The 26,018-nt window shown below is 33.1% G+C and overlaps 4 protein-coding genes and 1 long non-coding RNA gene across 8 annotated transcripts; 3 read left to right on the top strand and 2 right to left on the bottom strand.

The window, feature by feature from the left end:
* Positions 15–9,915, top strand: LOC109346177. The gene is made up of 3 exons (XR_002107492.1): positions 15–188; positions 6,996–6,998; positions 9,905–9,915. It is a non-coding gene; the product is annotated as an uncharacterized LOC109346177 (long non-coding RNA).
* On the bottom strand, positions 4,928–25,367 carry LOC109346135 (probable protein phosphatase 2C 27). Of its 3 annotated transcripts, none has more exons than XR_002107487.1 (5): positions 24,995–25,366; positions 24,488–24,685; positions 24,013–24,224; positions 22,991–23,827; positions 4,928–4,941 (listed from the first exon to the last, which is right to left on the bottom strand). XR_002107487.1 is itself a non-coding variant. In XM_019585547.1 (5 exons), the coding sequence occupies exons 1-4, from the start codon at positions 25,151–25,153 to the stop codon at positions 23,266–23,268; spliced, it is 1,131 nt and encodes a 376-aa protein (XP_019441092.1). In that variant the 5' UTR covers positions 25,154–25,367; the 3' UTR covers positions 15,087–15,097; positions 23,227–23,265. The 3 variants fall into 3 exon arrangements, 2 of the variants coding, with proteins under 2 accessions (XP_019441092.1, XP_019441083.1); XM_019585547.1 differs by lacking the exon at positions 4,928–4,941 and adding an exon at positions 15,087–15,097 and having other exon boundaries at positions 23,227–23,827; positions 24,995–25,367; XM_019585538.1 differs by lacking the exon at positions 4,928–4,941 and having other exon boundaries at positions 22,985–23,827.
* On the top strand, positions 8,215–9,092 carry LOC109346168. Its single transcript, XM_019585582.1, has one exon. It carries the CDS (start codon positions 8,418–8,420, stop codon positions 8,796–8,798), a length of 381 nt encoding a protein of 126 aa, XP_019441127.1. The 5' UTR covers positions 8,215–8,417; the 3' UTR covers positions 8,799–9,092.
* LOC109346125 lies at positions 10,553–15,329 on the bottom strand. The gene is made up of 6 exons (XM_019585526.1): positions 15,037–15,329; positions 13,215–14,207; positions 12,925–13,098; positions 11,274–11,416; positions 11,073–11,183; positions 10,553–10,954 (listed from the first exon to the last, which is right to left on the bottom strand). The coding sequence occupies exons 1-6, from the start codon at positions 15,151–15,153 to the stop codon at positions 10,876–10,878; spliced, it is 1,617 nt and encodes a 538-aa protein (XP_019441071.1). The 5' UTR covers positions 15,154–15,329; the 3' UTR covers positions 10,553–10,875.
* Positions 17,281–22,584, top strand: LOC109346096 (110 kDa U5 small nuclear ribonucleoprotein component CLO). Of its 2 annotated transcripts, XM_019585477.1 has the most exons (11): positions 17,372–18,121; positions 18,972–19,040; positions 19,123–20,316; positions 20,435–20,533; positions 20,662–20,820; positions 20,894–20,979; positions 21,062–21,260; positions 21,450–21,560; positions 21,708–21,914; positions 22,189–22,407; positions 22,520–22,530. In XM_019585477.1, exons 1-10 carry the CDS (start codon positions 17,372–17,374, stop codon positions 22,285–22,287), a joined length of 2,973 nt encoding a protein of 990 aa, XP_019441022.1. In that variant the 3' UTR covers positions 22,288–22,407; positions 22,520–22,530. The 2 variants fall into 2 exon arrangements, with proteins under 2 accessions (XP_019441029.1, XP_019441022.1); XM_019585484.1 differs by having other exon boundaries at positions 17,281–18,121; positions 22,189–22,584.

Raw genomic sequence — 26,018 nt, 5'->3', positions numbered from 1 at the left:
TCTATTTTTTTTACTTCAAAACTCAATTCGCAAACTAAACATGTTTTGTTTGATGTGTGTTTTAAATTTGCTCAAAGGTTGTCAAATAGTTTGTATGGACGTGCACCATTTGATTCATGGAGCATTTTAACCTTAGAAGAAGTCTGGTCAATATGGTCCTTTATGTATTACACAACTAGTCCAATTATGTTAATCAAATTTCTTTCATATGTACTCTTTAATCCTTATACTGTATGTGAATATATAAGATATATTAAGTTCAAAATTTTGGGGCCAGATCGATAGCTAACAATTTCATCTTTTCTGATCAATTTCTCTGGCGATTGAATTGCATGGATAATTATCTGTAGTTAAATTTAAAATGGAAATAAAATATACTTGAAGGAAGTTTTTAAAAAAAAAACTCTAGTACTAGTTTATGGGTTCATTGGATGTTTACAAGCTTCAAGAATCTCATCAATTTGGTTTTGGGTTCATATTTAAAACGTGATTAATGAAAAACTCTAGTACTAGTTTATGGGTTCATATATAAAAAGAAACAATCACGATGTGAAGAATACATCTTGCAAACACTTACAATAATCATGTGGATAGAGTTGCATCGATCCTAATTATAAATAATATTTTATATTTTATGATAAGTTAGAGGGGGCAACACGAGTAATACAACCACGTTTTCCTAAACTGCATAATTATTGATGAAAACTCAAGTTTGGTGTACTTGGAAAGTCTTGAATAATTTGAAGAATCTTCACACTCCACATGGGAACAATGAATTACTGAATGATCGCATCAACAAAACTAGTTTAATGTACTCTAAGATTCGGTTTGGCTGTATTCTTTTAATTCTTAAACTATTATAGCATTAGAGAAAGTTCCGAGTAACATAGACAAAGAAAAAGATTTAGTATCCCAAACTATGTATCAAATTAATAACAATATAGGAAAAATAATAAATATTTAATTTTTTAATTAAAATCATATATTTTCATTTATTTGATATATAACTTTGGATAAAAAAATACTTATACCTGTACTTTTAAGTGTGAAATCAATATCACAGTGCAGAAGATACCAGCTGGCAGCTGGAGTGAGAATTTGATTGCCAATTCTCTTCTATGACACTGATTCTGGAAGAGTAACACCATTCTAATATATGGTATATAAGGATTATCTTCATTAATGGAGAGATAAATAGTTGTTTTAACTCATATTTTTAATGATAAAAATATATTTTCATGATAAAGAAAATAATAAAATTATTATTATATGTTGTCTTTTATATTATTATGTGACACTTGTTTTTTTATTAATGGAGATAATATTTGGTATGCGGTATCGGTTTTGCTGTCCAGTAAGATTCTAGGTGTTTCATCAGTTTTATATTATTATTACAAGATAAGAGTATATGGTAAGTGAATTTTGGTATACATTTGATATGTAAGCTAAACTAGGGAACCAACATTCCTTTGATGAAAACTATAAGAATCTGATACTTGTAATGGCATTCAGAACAGAATAAGATTCTGATACTTGTAATGGCATTCAACATTCAGAGCAGAACAAGAATCTGGTACTTGTAATGACATTCAACATTCAGAACAGAATTTAACACAAGTGTCAAAAAGGATGAGAGAAGGACACAAAAGCTGCTCAATTTTGTGGTACAAAATATTAGAGCGTGACAAATGGCATGGATCAAATACATTTTACATTGTATATGATTTAGAAGTACTACACGTGTTTTCCAAAAGTCAAAACCTGGTTAGGTCTGTTAAGGCACTCCTCAATTCTCTTTTGATCTAGTTATTGTCTCAATTTTGCTAACCTGTTAATCTTTGAAAATTTTGTGATTTATTTAATGGAATCCAATCTATTTCAGTGACACTGATTGGGAGAAACAACCACGACAATAGTCATGAATCCAAAATAAATTAATTCTTTACCTAAAGAAGTAAGAGAATATCTACCAAAAAAATTCATTTCAACTGAATATAAGAAATCCATAGGAAGGGAAGAGGAAGATTAACAAGTAAGCACAACATAGAAAGGGGAGAGACGCAACTAATAAAATTAATATTTTCAATCCCCAACTAAAGGTTAGTTTGGGAGTTGGATTTTGGAGGGGAATGAAGGGAAAGAGGAGACTTGGGAGCCATAAAATACACTTGTGAGATGACTCACAAGCCTTCTATTTCTCTTTCTTCCCCTCTAGAATTCAACTCTCAAACTAACTCTAAGAAAAATTTGAAATTAGTATCATCGAGAACCACCATCATCATGGATTCTAACAATATTATCTGTAAAGCATAACATTTATAGCTAGATTAAATTATAGCAAAGGCTCACCCAAAAAATATAGTTGATAGATAGCCAAGTTATAAGCATGACATCAGGGTTCAATTCATGTTGTGTGTTCATGGAAAAGAATTTATTGGAAGCTAAAAAAAATGCTAAACCATAATATTATCGAGAGAAATTATTACATAGTTCAGGACTAATCGTTTCAACAATTAATTTAAAATAAACTTATTTAATTTTAAATCATTAATATACAATGAATAATAAAATTTTGATTAAAATCATTAAGCATTTGTTCCATTTAATAATTTCTCCACTACATCTTGAAATTCATGGAAAGAATAAATCCAACTTTTCTCCTCCTTTACTATTAGTTCCATGTACATATATATAATATTAAATAAATTAAATTTTAAATAAAATATTTTTAATATTATATGGGTTGTCCCACCACAACCCATGACCACCTTAGGGCAAGTTCAAGATGCAACTTGATGTAAATAAATTATTTTAGTTCGATTTAATTTAGCTCAAACTCTATGCAAATTAGCGCGAACTCATCTAAGTAGTCTTTTTGACAGCTCTAGTAATTTATAAATTTATATTATAAATCTTACGTTGTTTTTTCAAAGTTCATAACATCAATATTTTATATTTTTTATTATAAATTCATAACACCACCATAGTGTAAAAAACCTTAACTTAAAACTTATCATCAAGTCAAAGATCTAAAAAAAAGTCCAATGGTCTTATAAGATACATAATCTCTATAAATGTTTGAGATTTAACCTGTCACCCTGCCCAAACTAGCCCATTTAGATCAAACCTAGTAAATCCCTCTCACCCTTAGTCAATATCAGAATTTTAACCTTGCGTATCGGGTTGTGTGGATCTTGGAGATTCACAATCAAGTTGACACTTTTCAAGTCAAAGTGCATTATGTTTTTCCCATGCAGATGCTCCATCCCAAAGGCCACATCCATTGAATTCATAAGAGGCTCGTGCTTGTCATCATTCCCAACATTATGACGATAGCATCAAGCACTTATCCTTCTCCAAACAGCATAACAAATCAGGGCTATGCAAAAATTTCAGCAATATCAAAAATGTCAGCCATGTGTTGATACTGCTCTTTTCGTTTGGATTAACTTTTTTTGAAGAGTAAACGATAATTAAATATGAATGTTGAATCATACACTAACAATGTATAAACCTCATAAACTCATACATTATCAATGCATATGTATTTTTCTTTTTCCTTTATTGGCCATATGAAAATGTTACTCTCACACTCACTTTGCCGGGATGGTGCAGAGAAGAGAAAAATGTGAATAATAATTGATATGGAAGTAAGAAAAATAAAACAAAATATATATCAAAATGTGATAGGTGACAAGGTAACTTTTCCTAGGTTGGAGAATTTATCATTTACAATTGAAACTTACATTATACTATTTATAAAGGGAAAATTCAAAATAACCACTCAGTATAGTGTTGTTTGTCGTTCTCCCTATTTTACACTCACTATTTTCTAATTTTTACCTAAAAAACTATATATAACTCAATGTTCATCTCCACCTAATATGTGTTCCATATTAATTGATTAACTATTTCTTTTTTCTTACGTTATAACTATATCAGTTTTTTAATGTATACTAATTGAATAAATTCAACTGTAGGTTACAAATATTTAACACAAAATATTATATTGGACATTTATAACATACGAACTACACATTATAAATGATAGGAAAGTGGGTTGACAGACACGACAGTGACCAGTAGCGGATCTTGACCATAATTTTAGAGGGGGCAAAATTACGATTTATACATAAATAATGTATGGAATCGTTAGAAAATATATAAATTTTAAATATAAAAATAAAGTATTTTCTTATATTTAAATTTCCAAGAAACATAATAGAAAATTTAACATAACAAATCTATGAAGAAATTCAAAATATTCTTAAGCACTTATCTCTTATAAACATTATATGCATTTTAAACTCAGAAGAATGCAAATTTGGGCATAAGTTAGTTTTTATATCCTCTCAAATAGATAATCAAAATATTGTATGATTGAGATTGATAAAAATATTTTTTAAAGAAAATTATAAATTATAAAGAGAAAAATAGAAATATAGAGATAATCGCAGTAAATTAATCAATCATAAAATAGTTCACTAACAAAGAATGGCAACACTAATGAATAAAATTTGATGCAAAAAACAAACAAATCATAAGTAATTATGTCATGATTTCATAGGCATATGATAATGTACATGTGGAAAAAGTAATTGAAGAACACTAACTTATAAAAAGTAAATATGACATTTTAAGGTGAAAATTAAATGGGTTAAGTTGAAGAATTATGAGAAGTTATATCAAAAGATATGAGGAATGTGTCATGCCATACTCAAGAGAGTCAAGAGAGTGAAGCTTCATAGACGGTGAGAGTTTTGGAGAGAGTAATAGATTTTTGTGTAAAAGTATTGTTCTTGGAGAAAAAATGTATGAACTAACAGTATATGAGTTCTATAGACTATTATTTCATTATCCACCATTCATATCTAATTTTCATTAACTCTTTAACAAAGTAATATAAATGAATAGTAAATTATATAATAATTGTATGTAAATCTTTATACTGATAATACATTTATATTATACTCTTCTGAAGTTTTGTTGTTGAATTTTGAAACATATCAAAAAATATTGTATGATAATTTTCTTAAAAAAATTGAGGGGGGGGCAACTGCCCCCACCTGCCATTGAGAACATCTGCCCCTGACAGTGGCTGTCAACATGCCAGTCTATACTATATATAAAGCCAAAACATATTATAACTATTCATATGACATAATTTCCACTTACCTAATTTGCTCTTATAATTAATAATTATCACAATATTTTTCCATACAATAAAAAATATAAATGAAGGTTAGAGGAAGTTATATCAACTAAATATATCAAACTACCAATGCATTTTTTAATAATATTACAATTCATTTTTATATTTTTTATCACAAATTATAATATTAAGTACGAAAAAAGTGATATAATTCTCTAAAATGAAATATATAAAAATTAAATATTCAATACTAAAAAGTAAAAATGCGGGTCGGCAAACACGAAGTAACTGCTGACACGCTAATAAATAATAAATGTGATAAGTGTCTATAAATCTTAAAATATTAGAGTAAAAATTTATACACAGTCACTGATTATTATATCATCTACCATTTATTTATAATATATTTTTAAATATAATGACAATAAATAAAACTCATGTATTACTATTGCATATATTTTTCTCATAAATCTTTGGAAATTAAAAATAACCACTGAAATACAATAATAAATAATATGTAGGCTAAATTAAGTTTTTTCCATGAAAATATACGTAATTTTTTGTTTTAATTCTTGTAATTTATTTATTGGATTTTGATATTACATATTCCAAAACTTTAGTGGCTTTGACAAATCATGAATGAAGACTAGAACCAAAGTCATTATGTTTTATAACAAAACTAGCAAGTTACCCATGTATAGGCGATACTTTTTTTACAATATGATATATATATTAAATCTATATTGTTTCTGTTAGATAAGGAACAATTTCAAATTTTTTTATTTTGAAATTGATATATTTTTCAAAATTCAATGTCCTTCATTGTTAAACCTCACAAATATTAAATATACACAATATCATATTATGAAAAACTTGATTATATGTTCAGGAAGACCAAAAATTGTAAATGCATTTAAAAATTGATGAGTTAATAAGTTGAATTTTGGCTCACATTAGTATTATACATATCAATAGCATCAGAACTATTGTATTCACTTTTATCACATAATATTATGAAGTTTAAAAATATTTACTTCAACTTAATAACTGATTGAGTTGAATTATAAAAAAAATTATTTGGAATTAAACTAAAAAAATCATTTATTTGTTCAATAATTTCAATAGTTGATGCAAGTATTATCTTTGGTTATAAAAACTCTTCATTTTTTATGACTACATATTCCATTTACTATAATTAAAATATGTTTTCAAATTTTTCTAACAACTTTAATACATAATTTTAAAATAGAAATTAAATCATCATAATTAAGAGGATGGATCCACTTAATGCAAGAATAAGTTTTTTAAACTTACTCCACATCCTATCCATCAATTATAGGGAAATCCAATAGTTTGAATTAGTGAGTAGATCTAAACCATTAGTTATTCCTAAATTGATGGCTAGGATGAGGAGTAAGTGTAAAAAACTTAATCTTTGAGTAAGTGTAAAAAACTTACTCTTGGAGTAAGTGGATCCCCACTCCATAATTTGTGCCTCCAATTCCTTAATTATAGGAAATGAAACATTTAGGAATTATCAACTTTACTTCTCATTAATATTAAAAATAATTATTTTTATGAAATAAATTAAATATCAAGAGATCTCTTTATTGATTCTAATATCATAGTTCACTCTATTAATAATAAGATTGGATTTCTGATATTAAAGTTTTTAAATAATTAAATGAGAACGTTTTAAAATATATTTAAATAATTAGAATTGAAAATTGTTATTTTTAAGAAATAAATTCAATGTCTATCATTTTTATGTCAGACATAATAATAAAAGATTTCATTATTAATTGTAATATGATAACATATTCTTTCAATTAATAATAATTAGTATGTTAGTATTTATGGTTGGTAACAATCAAACCTTAAATCTCCTTTACTCAACTCCTAAAAATCAAACCACATTTTAACTCATTTTTTATTGTTTTAAGTTTACTATGGGTGAGGTTCGAAGTCACAACTTCATCCACCTCATTCCTTAAACTTTTTCACCTTAACCATCATATTATCTTACGTCTTTCAAACATCGTTATTATTGCTCCAAATTCCTTATTTCGTTATTAATACATCAAATTCCTTAATTCGATGAACGTAAGAGAACTATTTACATTTATTCTAATGAATAATAAAAATTGTTATTTTTATGAAATAAATTCATTGTCTATCATTTTTATGTGAAGAAAAAATTCAACAGATTTCCATATTAATTATAATATCATAGTTTAAAATTTCTATTAGTATTAAGATCGGTTTTCTACTATTTATGTTTTAAAAATGATTAAATGACATTAATTGATAAAAATATACTAAAGATCAGATCTACAAAATAAATAAATAAAACACTTTAAAAATGATGATTGAAAGAGGAAAAGTAGAACAATAATGAAGAGACGTAATGAAATGAAACGGGAGAAAAAGAAGATTGTTGAGAGAAAAATAATGTTAGAAGAGAAAGAGAATGATATAGTTCAACAACAATTCAAATGTAATTTAAGATGCAACCATAAAAAATGTAGCCATAAAAAATATAATAACTATAAGAAAAGACAAATATAATATGGGAATGTACATATAATTACCATTGAAGCATTTACGAGGAAAAAATGAAGGAAGGAAAAAATGAAGAGAAGATAACATGCGACAATTAATTAATGAGGTGACCTGAATGATGAGATGACATATGAAAATTGATAAAGTGGTGAGAATTTATTTTATCAATATAGTAAATAGATAGATAAAATAGGTAATATGGGCAAGGTATGGTAAAGTAAGTTCTCTTGCTCGTGCCACAAATGGTTGCAAAATTTAGGTAGGTATATCATATTTATATTATCTTAACAAACAAAATTCGTATACTTTACCTATTTTAGAATGACTAACAATCATGAAGTTGAACTAATCATATTATAATTTTACTATTTAAATTTTCTTTATTTTTTATTAAATGACATGTGTAGGCTGTCCATATTATCTAATAAAAATGTTCACTACTTTATAATATTAAACAGCAAACAAAATTTATATCGTAAAATGCTCCTAAAAAATATGGACTTACTCGTGGGCATTGGTGATATTGTCATCTAAGTATTGGTACATATTTAGGGTAAGCAAAGTAATTGACAGAAATATCCTTCCGTAGAATGCGATGGATACACTGGAAAGTAGAAACTGCTCTCATTTCCAATAACTATCCTTTGGACCCCTCTTCCCACCTAACCAAACCTCCGTATCCTTTCTCGTCTTTTCCTCTCAAATGGCGGAAGAAGCAGACTCTACTCCAAGTTCTCCTATCTCTCTCAAGAACAAACTCAAATCCACTCTCTTCTTATCGTGTTGTTTTCCTCATAACCGCATCACTCCAAGGCTTGTTCGTAGCTCCTCCCTTCACAACAAGCCACGCGGTTTAATAACTGATTTCCCGCACCTCAAAGAAAAGTGCAGCAACTTCATCTCCCGAATCGGCCGCCACCGTCGCCGCCATTCCGCCGATTTCCATTACGACGCTTTCAGTTACGCATTGAATTTTGAAGACGACGTCACCGATGATAGGTGCGTCCATGATCTCCAGAGTTTCTCCGCCAGATTGGCTTCGTCTCCGCCATCCAAGGCGTTGCCGAATGCAACTATTAGTTGATCAAAAATGTAGCGTAAGATCTATGATTCGGTTAGTGATTCTAGTACAGGTTCGACCGTTCGAAACGCTGCTTGCGGCAGCGTTTTGAGGTAGTTATTTTTTTTATCTTGTGTGTTTTTTGTTTTATTGTATATGTGTTGTAGATAACTTCATTGTGAGATCCACAAATGAAATGCAACGTAGATGAATAAGAAAAAGCGAAGAAGGTATAAATGGAAAGGTGATAATGGCGTGTGTGGTGCCGTATTTCTCTGATTTCATGCTTTGTTTCTTAATTTCATTGTTACGTTTGAATTTGGATTTGTTTAATTTTGCATATAGCATTGAAAATGAAATTAAGTTCACAGGGATGTCGCACAGTTGCACGAAGCTATTTCCCGAGTAACTAAATAATAATAATAGTTCCTGTTCAATACTTCAATTAGTAAGATTTGTTATAAAATAATAATAATAAAATAAAATAAATTATATTAAATATTTATGTAATAAAAAATATAATTTAATAGTAAAATATAAAACTATAATTAAATACTTCAATTACTAATATTTAATTAACAAATAAATTTACGAATATAATGTCATGATACTTGTTACTCCAAGTCCAATATAAATATTTTCGTATAATGCATTCTCTGTCTAAAGATTTAGACATTACAATATAAATGTTCTCTCTTTTATTATTTAAAAGGTGGGCACATTATTTTTATTATTTAAGGGTCCGATAATTAAGACATGATCTATGATGAACTCTTTCATCTTCCCTAGGTGAATCACTCTATGTAGTTTTCTTTACCTTCCCTCTTTTCATGATGAACTGTTGTCTGCATTGTGAAGACTATAGAAATATCTTTTATGAAGGCTGTAAAGTTTTTTCATTAGTCCACCCAGCAAGTTTTTTTCAAATAACCTCTTCTGAGTGCCCTTGAATGCAATATTTTCATACTTATAGAAGAGAATTTCCTAACTTGAAGTTTGAACAATGTTCAATTTTTTAAAAGTTACCGGGAACTTGTGTATGCCAAGTGCATCTCTGAAGACTACCATTCTTCTAAAAGGCCATAGCTCCAGAGACAGGAACAATTAAGGAGCTCAGATTGAAGCAAGAGGACTTGTAATTTTTGTTTCAAACTTTTAATTAACACTAAACTTATTTTTATGAAATCTATCTTTTCATAAGTCCTATGAAGCAAACTCATAAGTTTTCCGTAAGTATTAACGACCATTTGTAATGCATGCAATGCAAAGCTTGTTCTATCATACATATCTAACTTTCTGTTTAAGAATTGGAACTGTCATTTATACATTTTCAAAGATAAAATTTCAATCCACATATGAAACAACAATGTGCGATGCTATGTAAACAACAAAATAATTAAACACCGCTAAACTTTACCACGTGCCAAATTTGCATTAACTGTTTATTTCCTTGGGTAAAATTTATTTTCTTACAATTGTGTAATGATATAAACTACAAAAACAATTAAGCCCAACTAAATTTACAAGATGACATAATTCTGTTGAAAAAATTGAAGAAAAAAATCATTTTCTTACCATTGTGTCAATTCAAAACACATAATTATGATTTGTTTTTTCTGATATGCAATAGTAGTTGGTCACAATAGTGGAAACTGCATCCCAAACAAATTTCACCAGCAAGGTTAAGAGTGAATTCTAGAGACAACATAATAACCAAAACTGAGACAAGAACTAGTGTCACAACAAACAAGGTAGATTTGAGAACACAAGCAATTTTGACTACCTAATTCCCCAAACAACTATGCCAAAGGATTAGAGAACACATGCAATTTCAACAACCTAACTACCCAAACAACAAGCAATGCCACAAGATGGTCATGACATGGATTATGACGGAATCAAAAATCTGTAACTGATTGGAAGATCAAGATATACCAATCGATAAAAGTAGCTTTCCGTGGACATATGATTGGTGAAAGAGACATGGGAAGGATACGAAATCTTACTTTGTACATCAGACTCTAAAAAGCTGTTTTATATGCAACTTGCCAAGGGATAAACATCTTTGAAGAAATGAATATTTACATTCATGTGTACAATATCAATGTAATGGCATTTCTGAGTCGGCAGCAGACTCCGCTAATCCTCCACAAACATTGCTACGACAAAGAGGGCATACACTGTTATAGAGCGAAGAAAAAATTTGTTATGTTTATTTATAGATTTATAAAATAGGACTTGAATAAGATCAATAAGATTGATAAAAAATGAGAGTAGTTTTGGTTGCAATGACAATACCCGTGTATTTCTTTAAGCCACTTATCAACACACATCATGTGATATTCATGGTTGCAAGGAAGAACTCGTATTTGGTCCCCTTCTTCATACTCCGCCAGGCATATGTAACATCTATCAAATTGATCATTAACTTTTTTTTTGGGAAAGAAGTAAAACTTTCAACTGCTAAATAAGCGAAAATAAATAAAATAAGAGGCTCACTGTTCAGTGTCATTGCTACCATTAGCTACATCAACCTTTTTGTGAGACTTCAGAGGGAAAGAGTCAACAATTGATTCAGGTGCAGGGAGTGAGACCATTGATAGGGAAAGTGATACAGGTTGCCGATGGATTTCATCTAAAACCTGCAGACGAAAAATAAGGTTCCAGGTAAATTGGTTTTGGTTAGTCTAATTGCAAAGTATGGAGCTTTTATCCAATAAAAAGACAAGAGTTGAAGGAAAGTAAGAACCATTTTGGGTCAAATATACCTAAAGGGGCAAACTTTGTTAATCAAAACAGTATATATTCAAAGCAGTATATCATATGGTTACTGCAAACTTAAGACCTGAGCAGCTTTCGGTTACAACATCTTATAGTTTTCCATTCAAGGTACTGTCATAAACTACCTCTTCTAAGCATTTAAGTTGTTAGATGAAGGCACATGGTTGATTTTATCATATCTCTAACATGCCTAATCATGCAAGAGCCCTTTTCGGCATGAAGTGTAAAGTGTAGTCTGTAGATAATACTATCTACAGTAGAGTTCTCATGATTAGGTAGCTATAACCTGCTGCAAGATCTGAGGAGGAGTTTTTGTTTTTGTTTTTTGATGTCTGTCTGTATAAATATTTAAGGTACAATGTATTTGGGGCGAGGCAGTGATTCTCTGAATGTCCTTGAAGGTAAATGGGTTAAGCACCACCCCTTCTGCTTCTTGAATGCATTTTCTCTTATAAAAAAGTGTGGACAACACAGGCCCCTCTTTTCCATTTTGTGAAATTGAACTTTGAAATTTTCATTTAGAAGAATGAGAGCCCCAAGGATCATACACTAGACCGCTTGGTCATGGAGGCTCTGATTCCATGTCATAAATCAACTCCAAAAACTTAAATTATCAGGTGAATGCACATATATATATTTTATGGATAAGTAAAAGTAAAGATTACAAACAAATACTGTAGACAAACAAAAAGGAGGGAGAAGGTTCAGAAAATAAGACATCCTTACAGGGATGACTATTTTGATATACCGAATCAAGTTTGCATATTCATGATTGCATAAACAAAAGCATATTTTTTTGGTTTCAGTACTTAACTCAAGGATATTTAATACTATGGTACATATTTGCATTCTAAATTACTTGAGAATTTATTTTACTGGAGATTTCATTGTATCCATACTTAATTTACAGGATTGGGAGAAGTGCACACCCTATCCTGAAAAGTCTCCAACGCAAACGCAAAGCTAGATTGAAAGGATGCACATTTAATAAACAAACACTAGATGACATCCTAGCACTATAAAACATTTGCAGGTCTACATAAGGAATGAGAATTGTTTCCCCCCTGTAGATGGAAAAGGCCTCACTAAATTATGAAATCCAATAGTAAATAATCTTAATTATCAATAAACTTGATTATGGAGAAAGAGTCCTAAATGGTGAAAAACAAAATCAAAGGAGCATCCACGCAGAAATAACTTATTCAGTAAGCACTCTACCCCGCAATTGCATCCTAGTTAGATATAAAATTACGATGCATAGAACTTCAGTATTCAAGAAAAACACAAGACAAGGGAGGAAAGCCAAAATGAACCAAATCTAGGAGCAAACAAAAATTATAAAATTCGAGAGGAGGTTAAAAGCTAAAACCTCAAACAGAGCCTCTGCGAGCATGACTATTCTATATATACTTGCTCGAGTGCTAGATTCCTCAGCTATTGGGGAAGACTCACATGAGCACATACCATCTGCATGGAGTCCTAGTGGACAGGAAGAATTTAACTGACCAATCTCATCAAGGCCGCCACGAAGCCTTTCCCAGACCTATTAAAAGTAATGGAAATAGCTTAAGTTACAAGAACGGGATAAAAAAATCAGTTAACAAATGCAAATATTATAAGAAATTCAAGGCATTCTATGACCCAAGTATCTAGAATCACCTCAGATCTTGAGTGCCGCATTCGTCCATTCAATCTGTGAATTCTACTGCCCATATAGCCAGGAGAACCTCGAACCCTATTATTTAAGAAGTCACCACCAAAATCAACAAGCCATCGATCCCGAGATTCTGGATCATCGGCACCACCAGCAGAGAAGATCATTGTCGTAGAATCACCAAGTCCTCTAGAACTACGTCCTGAAAAGGCATCCCAAAATAATCTTCTACGACTCCTTCTGGAATCATGATCATTGACATCAGCATTGCTGCCAGACAACATGCTGGAAGATATTGCGACCACATCAACTTGAAGCACACCATCATTTCCTTGCCCTCTTTCCCGATTGGACACGAGAATACCTAAACCTGAAGGGATCGTCTCCTGACGTGATTCTTCTTCTGGTAATTGAGAATTTTCTGGTAAGTTTGAAGCTTGAGCAACAGGACTGGAAGAATCATGGGTAGCTAGGAATGCAGCGGTGTGATTCTCAACAGAGATTTCACCAGAACTTGAATTTCCATGCTCTTGAAGGGTGGAATTCCTTGGATGCAATGTCTCGCGAGAGATTTGAGAGCCACCACTAACCACTGGATCATCAACATCATTGACTACACCTTCGTTAGCAGAAACATTCACAGAGACTGGATCTGAAGATGGCTGTTCTACAAATGAAGTACTATCTGTGTTGCTAATATCCCTATATGATTCATGGTGATTATGACCAGCACTTACCTGATAAGGTAGGGCTAGCTCCTCAAATTCAGATAAACACGTCGTCTGACTAGTTGCTGGAACATTTCTGGAAGAACCTTCAACAGTAGCATTTCCATAGAACTCAGTTCTGGTATCAGATGAGGTGGCGGTTTCAGCACATGTACTGCGGCTAATTCTAGCTTCTGTACACAATAAAGATGATTCCTCAGTGACTTTATACATTTCATTTTCAAATTCTATTGCTGAATCTACCTGAGGTTCAGATGGATGTTCTTCCACCTAAAAACAAGATAAAAGAATGTCACTTTCTGTATCAGCCATTCTATGAGAATCCATGTAAATGCCCCAAATTTTGCACGCATGAGAACAATTAACATGGCTAGTGCATAAAATTTCAAGTCATACCCATCAGTCCACCATGATAGCAGACAACGAGTTAAGAACACGTGATTTTAGATGCATCTCTACATTCATTCATTCATTGAATCAATCACCTTATGATACAACAATGAAACCAAAGCATTAATACCACTAAATGGAGTCAGCTACATGGATCAAATGACCCCATAATTCTCTATCATAAACCATGTTCATTGACAAAACAATTATAGCAATGTTCATAAATCATGTTCATTGACAAAACAACTATAAAAATCACATTAGGATACATAAATAAAATAACAATAATCAAAATTCCGGATTCGTGGCTATAAATTATGCCAACGGCAGATAATCCATTGATATAATTTTTGTTAAGCCATATTAAACAATTGGAACAAAAAACTTACCAAATAGTACAACTATAATAATCACTGTATTGCACAAAATATGAACAAGTTCATATGTGGAAGATAATATAACACGAAAAAAATGAAATGAATGAGTTAATCAATAAGTACAAGCCGATTAAATAAAACTAAACATGCAAATCAAATTTACACACACACCCAAAAAAAGAAGCTGCTAGATTTAAAAAAAAAAACAAGAGCTTCGGAGGAGTGGTTCGGATCAATGAATCCGAAATGTAAAAAAGAACAAAAATTTAAACAAGGGAAGTGTTGGTGAATGAGAAAAACGAAAAGGGTATTAAAGGGTTTGTGAAAAGGACCTGATAGGTGGAGGAACCGCGAAGAAAAGAGGAAGGTGTAAAACGAGGGGTGTGGTTGAACCTGTCTCTGGGTGTAGATGATTGAGGAGACCCAAGTCTACTAGAACCTGAACCCATGTCGGAGATAATAATAAAACGATGTTGATGATTGTTTTATGTTTTATGTTTTGTTCATTGCAATGGAAACTTCACCAATTCTCCAAATATTCCCTCAACATTTCTTACATTTATGGCAAAAAAAACTCAAATTTACTGCATTCTGGGTTTTCTTTCTCTTGTGTTACCTTCTCAAATTATTTGATTTTTAAAAAATTTCTGGTAGATTATTTTTTCTTTTTTTATCTTCTTATATAAAATAGATTTTTTTTCTTGGATTGATAACATCTTTAGCTTTAGTTCTTTACCCACTCACTATTTTTTTTGGTTGTTGGTGAAAGACTCTTATTTTTTTCTATTTGTTTCTATTTCGTGCAAATTATATAAACCTCTTGTCTTTAGCATCGTAGCAGAAACTTTTTTATTAAAAAATAAAACGTGCTTGGCTTATAGTTACAAACAACATCAAGTTTAGACTTTTAGTTTGGTGAGAACATCTTCAACTCTTAACATACTTATCATAAGATAATTTTTTTTTGTTCACACATCATCCATTTTTAAGTCCTACTTACTTTAAGTAATTTAATACTTCAACTATTAATATAGTTTTACATTTGTTAAAATGGGTCTCATAATTTTTGCTAGCATATCATGGTTAAACCAAAAACTTAGTATACTGTGATTGAGATAGCATTGGAGATGACTTAAGATGTTATCTATGAAGTTTTTCTAGTAACCTTAGCATACTTTATTTAAAAAAATACTTTGAAGTTGTTATAATGAGGTTAATATGAGAAGATTGAGTTTCTAACAAGTTTACATGAGATGAAAGGTTGAAATGTCATTCCCATCATCCGAAAAACAAAACAAAAAATCATTTTCATTGGGTAAGAATGAGAAATAAATAAAAGGGAAAATAAGGATATTTTCGTCCACGAAAATACATGGAAAGCAACCTAATGAGTTATAATAATTGAGAAGGGAATAATGTATATACTGATACCAGGAGATAAATTATCTCCTCAAACTCATTCAATAAATGACATTAACCTTTTGAAGAAATATCTCCTTTTTAATATGAGGATGTACATTAACCTTTAGAAATGTGAGGTGTTTTAAGTTTTACTAGATTTGGCTTAAAACCAGAAAGAAAAATAAAAAATAGAAGAAGTAGAGCCAAATGATATTATATTAGCAGAGGACAGTTTGGACTTTGGAGAATCACAAAACATAACCTTAACAGCTAATACCAATTCAAAATCCCATGTTTTAGGTGGTGACTGGTGTAACATTAAGATGTTAGTAATGGAGAATGCTTATTGCCAAAGTGGTCAGCGGAAATTTATTTCAAAGAAAAAGAAACATAAACTGAACTCTGAGTTAAATATTAACAACATTGTAATTTGTACATTTTATTTTCTATTTCTGGCACTAAAAAAAGTTTAAATTCATCTTTGAAGTGAAATATTAACAACAAATAAATCCTCCAATCATCAATATATGTATTAAAACTTCAAAATTATTTTTTGGGTACAATTGCAAACATATAAGAAAAACAAAGCTAAGGAAAGGAGAAATGTCTAAATCAAAATAATTATTACAATCTAACCGACTAAGACCCTAATTTAGTTATATAGATCATATATTAGCCTCCCTAACAATAAACTTAATTTTCATATCTCAATAACGAGACATCCATTTACATACATTAGAGACAACACATTTAATGTTATTAATGCGGATTTGAACTCCCTCATATACAAGTCGCAAAACTTTTAAGTAATCATTTTCCAAGATGATTTTCTTCAACCCAAGTTTCAAGCCCCACTCTATAGCCAACAACTAAGCTAGAAAGAACTATCCTCTCAAAAATTTGCTCCCTCCATTATTCTGGTAGTGATATAACTACCATTAACATTGAACTTGAAAACACTTATCTTAAGACAACACAAATGAACCATTAGAGTATTAACTCCTATGTATACATTCTTCCCCAAGAACAATGACCAGGAATGGATATGCATCAAGGCATTAAGCAAGTAACTCATTTTTTAAAATAAAAAATATGGTAATTCCAATCGTGGGCTCGGGCTTGGCATAGGCTTGGGCTTAGCCCATTTCCATATAGTCACTTCCTTTGTTGCCCTAGAACCCGAAAATCCTCAACCGCTTTCAAAGACGGTGAACTTCACTCTCTTCCACTTTCCTCTGCTCTTCTTCCATTTCAACTCTAAACACCATGGACGATAGCTTATACGACGAATTCGGCAACTACATCGGACCCGAAATCGACTCCGATGTTGACTCCGATAGGGAAGAAGACAATGACGACGATGACGACCAAGACAGGCTCACCAACCACCGCGACGGCGACGCCTCCGACGGCGACGCTCCCAACAATGGCTGGATCACTACCTCCAACGACGTCGACATGTTGGACAACCAGGTTGTGCTCGCGGAGGATAAGAAGTACTACCCTACCGCCGAAGAGGTTTATGGCGAAGACGTTGAAACCCTAGTTATGGACGAAGATGAACAATCCCTAGAGCAACCAATAATCAAACCCGTTCGGAACATCAAATTCGAAGTTGGAGTGAAAGATTCAACAACATACGTGTCTTCTCAGTTTCTACTTGGCCTAATGTCGAACCCTACTCTGGTTAGAAACGTTGCGCTTGTTGGGAACTTGCAGCACGGAAAAACGGTGTTCATGGATATGCTTGTGGAGCAAACGCATCATATGTGTACGTTTGATCCGCAGAGTGAGAAACATATGAGGTATACTGATACTAGAGTTGATGAACAAGAAAGGAGGATTTCGATTAAAGCGGTTCCTATGTCGCTTGTGATGGAGGATAGTAATTCTAAGTCGTATTTATGTAACATTATGGATACACCTGGTCATGTCAATTTCTCTGATGAAATGACCGCTGCGTTGAGGCTTGCTGATGGTGCTGTGTTGATTGTGGATGCTGCTGAAGGAGTCATGGTATGTCTTCTATCGGTATTGTTTTTCATGGAGTTGAGCTTTCAGTAGCTGTTACTCATCAATGTTATAGGCATTTTTACTACAATGAACCTGATTTGTAGATTTAGTAAGCTTAAAAGGGTGGCCTAGTCCGGGTCTGGGGAGGGTAGATGTTGTCAGCGTTACCCTCACGAGTGAAGATGTTGTTTCCAGTATTTGAACTCATGACCCTATGTCAAAAGGCAAGCAACCGTACCGTTCTGTCGAGACTCACCCTCAAATTTAGTAAGCTTGGTTATAGTTTTTTTAGTGCATTAGTCAATTCCAGTTTTGAAGACGGAATTCTCATTAAGGATTGTTTTTTGGGTGAATTAGGGTGTGTACTTTACTGAATAAGAATGTTGCTATTGTTGATTGAACACTCAATATTTAGAATTAGGAATGAATGCATTAGAGATAAAGTTGAGATAGCACTATAGTCCTATAGTTGAAAAGACGGTAGAATTTAATCCTAGATTGTTTGTCCATGTGTGGATAACACTTGTAGAAGTGTTACTAAGGAGATATATTACACATGGACTAGTCTAATCGCTAGATTAAGAGGGAAAACAAGAAAAACTATAGGTGAAATCATTAAGAAAGATTTAGATGTAAATAGTTTGCCTATAAACTTCATTTATCATAGGACATTATGGTTTCATTTGAGCTAGCTGAGAATGGCTTGGTTATTATTGTTGTTTGTACTATGCTGAATTAATAGCTTGATCACAGACGTCCTTGTAATTTAACAATGTGTTATTTTGTTTTTCCAAATAGAACTGTAAAATGTATAAATGCAAAAATTTAGATTTTATGATCTTGTGATGTGTAGGTTAACACAGAGAGGGCGATACGCCATGCAACCCAGGAGCGACTGCCTATTGTCGTTGTCATCAATAAGGTAAGTGATTCGTTTCGAATGTTGGTGGCAAATTTAAGACTTGATCTCATCTCCACTGTTTTATATTTAGTTTTGTTTGTAGGTTGACAGGCTCATAACTGAACTTAAATTGCCTCCAAAAGATGCTTACCATAAAATAAGGCATACACTGGAAGTGATCAACAACCATATATCTGCTGCCTCCTCAATTGCTGGAGATGTCCAAGTTATAGACCCAGTTGCTGGAAATGTTTGTTTTGCAAGTGGTACTGCAGGATGGTCCTTTACATTGCAATCATTTGCTAAACTATATGGGAAGATACATGGCATCCCTCTGGAAGCTAACAAATTTGCTTCTCGTCTTTGGGGAGACTTCTATTATCATCCAGATACCAGAACCTTCAAAAAGAAACCTCCTGCCAGTGGAGGAGAACGATCTTTTGTTGAGTTTGTGCTGGAACCACTCTACAAGATATATAGCCAAGTCATTGGGGAACATAAGAAGAGTGTAGAAACAACTCTTGCTGAACTTGGAGTCACCCTCAGTAATGCAGCTTATAGATTGAATGTTAGACCTTTGCTAAGGTTGGCTTGCAGCTCAGTTTTTGGTTCAGCTTCGGGTTTCACCGATATGCTTGTTCAGCATATTCCTTCACCAAGAGATGCTGCAATCAAGAAAGTTGACCATATATATACTGGGCCCAAAGATTCAGCCATCTACAAAGCCATGTCTCAGTGTGATTCTTCTGGGCCCTTAATGGTTAATGTGACCAAATTGTATCCAAAATCTGATTGCAGTGTGTTTGATGTTTTTGGTAGAGTGTATAGTGGCAAGATACAGACAGGACAGACAGTACGTGTTCTAGGAGAAGGGTACTCGCCGGATGATGAGGAGGACATGACTGTAAAAGAAGTGACAAAGTTGTGGGTGTATCAAGCTAGAGATAGGATGCCAATAGCTGAGGCACCTCCTGGTTCTTGGGTTCTCATTGAAGGTGTAGATGCTTCCATCATGAAAACTGCCACTATTTGTAATGTGGATTATGATGAGGATGTATATATATTCCGACCTCTTCAGTTCAATACTCTGTCAGTGGTAAAAACAGCTACTGAGCCATTAAATCCAAGTGAGTTGCCAAAAATGGTGGAGGGCTTGAGGAAGATAAGCAAGAGTTATCCTCTGGCAGTTACTAAAGTTGAGGAGTCTGGGGAACACACTATATTGGGGACTGGTGAACTGTACTTGGATTCAATTATGAAGGATCTTAGAGAGCTCTATTCTGAAGTTGAAGTCAAGGTTAGCTATTATTTTCCTCTATTCAGTCCTATGTAATTAAATTGCATTCTTTTTTGGGTTAAACATTGACATAAAGCTGTTCCTTTGTTGAAGATTGTCCTTTGCTTTGCTTGTGTAGGTGGCTGATCCTGTTGTCTCGTTTTGTGAAACTGTTGTTGAATCTTCATCAATGAAATGTTTTGCCGAGACACCAAACAAGAAGAATAAAATAACTATGGTAGGTGTCTACCTCATCTTTTTGTGTTGGCTTCATCAAGAATAGCATATGGCTTAGTTCATGAGTGCCTTTTCTCGTGTGCTTATTTATTGTTCACTTCACTAAAAGTAACCTTGGTCATTCTTTAGATTGCCGAGCCACTAGAAAGAGGTCTAGCTGAGGACATAGAAAATGGTGTTGTTAGCACTGACTGGAATAGAAAGAAACTTGGTGAATTTTTCCAGACGAAGTATGACTGGGATCTCCTTGCTGCACGGTCAATCTGGGCATTTGGCCCTGATAAGCAGGTCAGCTCTCTCCATCTGTCTATTTGTCTCTCTAGACTTGAACTTGTGTATAACGTATGCATGTATAATGCAGGGGCCAAATATTCTGTTAGATGACACCCTTCCCACTGAAGTTGACAAGAACCTTCTGAGTGCTGTAAAGGATTCCATTGTTCAGGGGTAAACATACACTTCATGAATCATTAGCTATTACTGGTTAGTTGGTTGCACAGAGATTTTGAATGTTTATGACATTTGACAGATTTCAGTGGGGTGCCCGAGAGGGACCTCTATGTGATGAACCCATCAGAAATGTTAAATTCAAGATTGTTGATGCAAGAATTGCCCCTGAACCACTTCATCGGGGATCTGGCCAGATCATTCCAACAGCACGACGAGTGGCCTACTCTTCTTTCCTTATGGCTACCCCCAGGCTTATGGAACCAGTATATTATGTAGAGGTATGTATTTGCTATTTAAAACTTCAATGATGGCTGCCTATCAAATGTGATTGTAATCATTGTGTGATTTCTCACAGTTAAGAAATCTTGTATCTGCACCATTGTTAAGTATAGTTTTGAGAACAATAATGTTGCTATTCACTGATGCTTGCTTCAATGGTAATGTTATTTCTTTGGCTTTTGCATCAGATACAAACACCTATAGACTGTGTATCTGCAATATACACTGTGCTATCTCGTAGGCGTGGACATGTTACTGCTGATGTTCCTCAACCAGGCACCCCAGCTTATATTGTTAAGGTTGGTGTCTAATTTTTTACTTTTAACTGTTCCAATGAATGTTCGCCCTGTAGACTGCTATTTTTTTGAAATATTTCAAGTCTAAGCTTGAGTCTCTTTGTGCTGGAATCAACTTGTTTTAATGACTCCTATCCTCATTTATCTCAGGCATTTTTGCCCGTGATAGAATCTTTTGGTTTTGAGACAGACTTGAGATACCATACCCAAGGTCAAGCATTTTGCCTCTCAGTTTTTGATCATTGGGCTATTGTTCCTGGAGATCCTCTGGACAAAAATATTGTTTTGCGACCACTTGAACCAGCACCAATCCAGCATCTTGCCCGTGAGTTTATGGTGAAAACAAGGCGTAGAAAGGTACAGTTTTTTCCTCCTTGTTTTGAGCCTTAACCAACAATGGTAGTTTTACTACTTTTTTAAAATAATTCCCCGGACATGATAATCATCATATTCTACATTTATGCATCTGAGGATTTGTTCTTTATCCTTTTGTAAGAGAAAATGGAAGATAAATAGAAAATATCTTTTACTAGAAGACCGAGTATGGAACTTAGGAATGTCAGTGAGATTTTTTTGCCTTTGCTTAACTAATATGCATTTAATCATGTTGTTGTTGCATTCCTTCTTGCAGGGGATGAGTGAAGATGTAAGCATAGGTAAGTTCTTTGATGAGGCTATGATGGTGGAACTGGCACAGCAGGCGGCAGATCTTCATCAACAAATGATGTGAAATTTGGTCATTTCCTAATCATACCGATTTGATCATTTTGTATTTTTCTGAAGTTTGGTCCTCTGAGCTGTTCCATTATGAAACTGGAAACAAGTAATGTGATGCAAGCAAAAATTAGAAGTTCATTGCTCTGAGTTGGCATGGATTTAACATTTCATTTTGACGATCTGGTGTTAGCTCATATGCCGTTTACCATATCCCATGCCAAAAAGTATTATTCTCAGCAGTGGAGCATCTTTGTATGTAGTTTATGTATTCGCTAGAATTATTGTTTTTGTGGTAGGATTAAATGCATAGTATTAAATCCACAGAAAACCAGATAACATCTTATAAGTACTGGATTATAAACTTGAAAATTTAGCCAAGCCTAACGATTTTAATAATTCATAAAAAGGTCATATTTAAAAACTCTCTAATTTAGTATACACCAAGAATTTATGCGATGTGGTGGATAATCCATTAATCATTTATGTTTGTGCTACATTTTTCTTCACGTGGTGTTAGGAACTTGTCCTTGTGATGTAAGGTTGTTTATCAAATCTGCCGTGGTCGTTCACTTGAACGTTTTGAATCACAGCAGTGCACGTAAAACGAGTCTTGCAGATTTTGCACGACTCGAATGCTTTTGACATGAATAATGTAATACTACTATCTACAATGAGGAGCTTGATAATAAGATATTTAATATTTTCATTGGTTAAACTTCAAATCAATGTAAAATAAGAGTACAATGATGTGTAAACAAATCATAATTCCCACATGTACACTAATATTTCCCCCCAAATCAGTTTATCTCACTTTCCCAGCAACAAAGGGATAAATAATTATATGATAGTTACACTTCTATGACAGAATTGGCACCTTAGTTTGTTCTTTTTGTATACTCTCAAGGACAATGTGGAGTATCTGCCATGAGAGGAAGCAGATGAATATCTGTACACATAATCGGCAACATCATGTATTGCAGACAAGAATGTTTTATCCTTCTAGCAAGCATTTAAGATTCTGAAGTCCCTCAGCAGATATGCTTCTCCTGACTCTTGGCCTTTCTACAACAACAGGCGGCGGTGGATCGGGGTGAAAACATACAATCACAACTGTCAAGTTATCTGTTCCTCCTCTCTTTATTGCTTCCTCTACTATTTCCTTGCAACATTGTTTCACATCATTGTGCTCTTGAAGCCTTCTTCTTGCAAAATCTACAGCGTTTTGGCTACGAAAAACATCCCAGATTCCATCACTGCCAATTATCAGTAACTCGTCTTCTTTGGTCAATGTTGCCATTTTAATTTCAGGCTCGGCGATCAATGGTCCACCTCTTCCACTATTTTCCTTCATTCCTTCAAGATGCCAGTTACCTAAAGCACGAGTAACGCCTAATAGTCCATTTAGGTAACCATCATCCACGAATCCACCTAGGGACTCTATTCGCTTCCTTTCTTTAATGCAAAAGGGCCTATGATCTTTCGACATTTCTATAGCCTTTCCGCTATGGCACAAAACAGCTCGGCAGTCTCCAGCATTCGCTACAAGTAGAGACCTGTTCAAACATAATGAAATTTATTTTGAACACACTTATTACACACTAAAATGACTGCTTCAAAACTCAAAAGTCTGTTGAAAACAATAACATTCAGTGAGGAAATGCATCTGAATTAAAACTCAGTGTGATGCTCCACAAATATGAGCTGGAAATTTTAGGACATTGAAGAAAACAGTGCTCACCTTCCAAATATAATTGCAGTGAGTGCAGTTGTACCAGAAGATAGGCAAGACTCAATAGAGCATGTTTTTGCAAACTCTGCATCAGTCTCTAAAAATGACCTGGTGACTACCTTCTTAAGTTCGAAAGGAAAATCAGCATCCTCGACAATCAACCTTGGCAAGTGATCGCGGACGAATTGTGCAGCACTCTTCCCCCCATGGCCATCGAATACCTGCTCGGGAAACCATCAAATCTTGATTAAAAATGTGCACATCCTCCTACTCAAAATGACTAAATCTTCTTAGCAAGGTCAAGTATATAACAAGATTATTACCAGCAAAGATTAATACAAGAAGTAATCTAATACCCCCCCTAGATCATAACACCAGTTAACATTATCTGGTTTTCATTGATTAAGTTCTACACAGATCTAATTTGTATTATCACACCAAAATAGATAAGTAGTAAGAATTAAAGTGAAATGTGAATACTTACACCATATAATGAAACAGTTTCCTCACAAAGCATGTTATAACCAAATTTCTTTGCCAAGTCTCCAATGCTTATATGGGTATCCTCCATGTAAGGGCGACCTCCAATATCTGACCACTCTCCAGACCGAAGAACCGGGACAAAACTCATCAGGTTCTGTTTTTTGTCAGCAATTTCTGAATTCTCACATATGCTTTCCAACTACAGTGTGCCACAGCAGAAAAGAGCAAATATGCTAAGATGATAGGAACCATAGAGAGTGAGTAAATAGAAAGTGTTCTAAGGAGGTACAGAATCACAACATTAGCCTTAAACAATCACTTGTGAGACATTTCAAATATGATCTACTTCTTTTGCAAGTTTTCTTATACCACAAGTATCCACAAACGGTATACTATATATTAAGGTCAAAATAGGACTAAAAAATTCTTCATCACATGAAGCAACATAAGAATGAAAATTTGAGAGAAAACCATTTGAGAATAACAAATCTTTGATGCCAAAACTTACAGGAAGTGAATTTGCTATGGAAGTTGTAAAAGTAGAGTCTTTTTCCAAATTATCCATGTGGGCATGCAAGATATCACAATGCAAAGGCCATGACACCCTTCTGTCACCAATGTTCTCTGTATTTTGAGCAACTTGCTCCCCCTTTTCCTTCGCACACATGATGGTCACAGCAGATATAGAAAGAGTAGTGGTATTTTCAATTCAGCAACTTGCAGATAAAGTTTCAGTTTTCAAACAGAAATTGGAAACTAATAAGAGTTACAAACAACTCCACATGGAAGAGAACATGGAGAGTTTTGTGGCTCATAGTAAAGACTATTAGCTAAAAAGACAGTGATAGAGACATATAAAGAATATTCTTAGAATATGTTGGAAAATGATGGAGTTCTTTGTTATAGAAATATTTAGAAGGAGTGTGTGAAAGAAACAAGAGTTGTTAAATTTCAGATTTTTCTATGAAAGTGTGGTCTTAAATGAGTTATAGATAAATGTCATTTTCTATGATTACTTTAGCTTGTTAAATTGCCACATGCCCACATCACTCTTCCTTTTGATTATTGTTGTCCTCTTTTCTACCTTTATTGAACTTTTATATAACCCCATTAGGAAAAAAATCATCTTTCATATTTATACCAATATGCTATGCTTTATCTTTAATCTTTATTTGCTTTCTTTTTTGTTGTTTTTTATTAACAAAATGAAATAAGGATTGTGTATGGTAACTTGCCATTTCGATTGTAACACTCCCATGTCAGCAGTGAAGAAATGTCGTAGATGACAAAATTAGAAAAAGAGGATGTATTTTTTAATTGGAAGTTGGTGAAATGATAATAATGAGTTAAAAGACAAGTTCGCTATGGGGTTTGCTTTATTTTATTACTCAACAATAATGATGCAAAATAGTCTGAAAGCAAAGCTTTACAAGAAACTTTTGCTATCGATGAAAGCATGAAACCCTTAGCATGGCATTGATTAACAACTCAGATCAAATTCTTGTGATATTTGCATCCCTAGGACTATTGTA

This window comes from Lupinus angustifolius, chromosome LG01 (genome assembly GCF_001865875.1).
Source record: "Lupinus angustifolius cultivar Tanjil chromosome LG01, LupAngTanjil_v1.0, whole genome shotgun sequence".
NCBI lineage: Eukaryota > Viridiplantae > Streptophyta > Magnoliopsida > Fabales > Fabaceae > Lupinus > Lupinus angustifolius.
The sequence above is the reverse complement of the archived record's forward strand: the minus strand, read 5'-3'. Positions and strand labels throughout refer to the sequence as shown.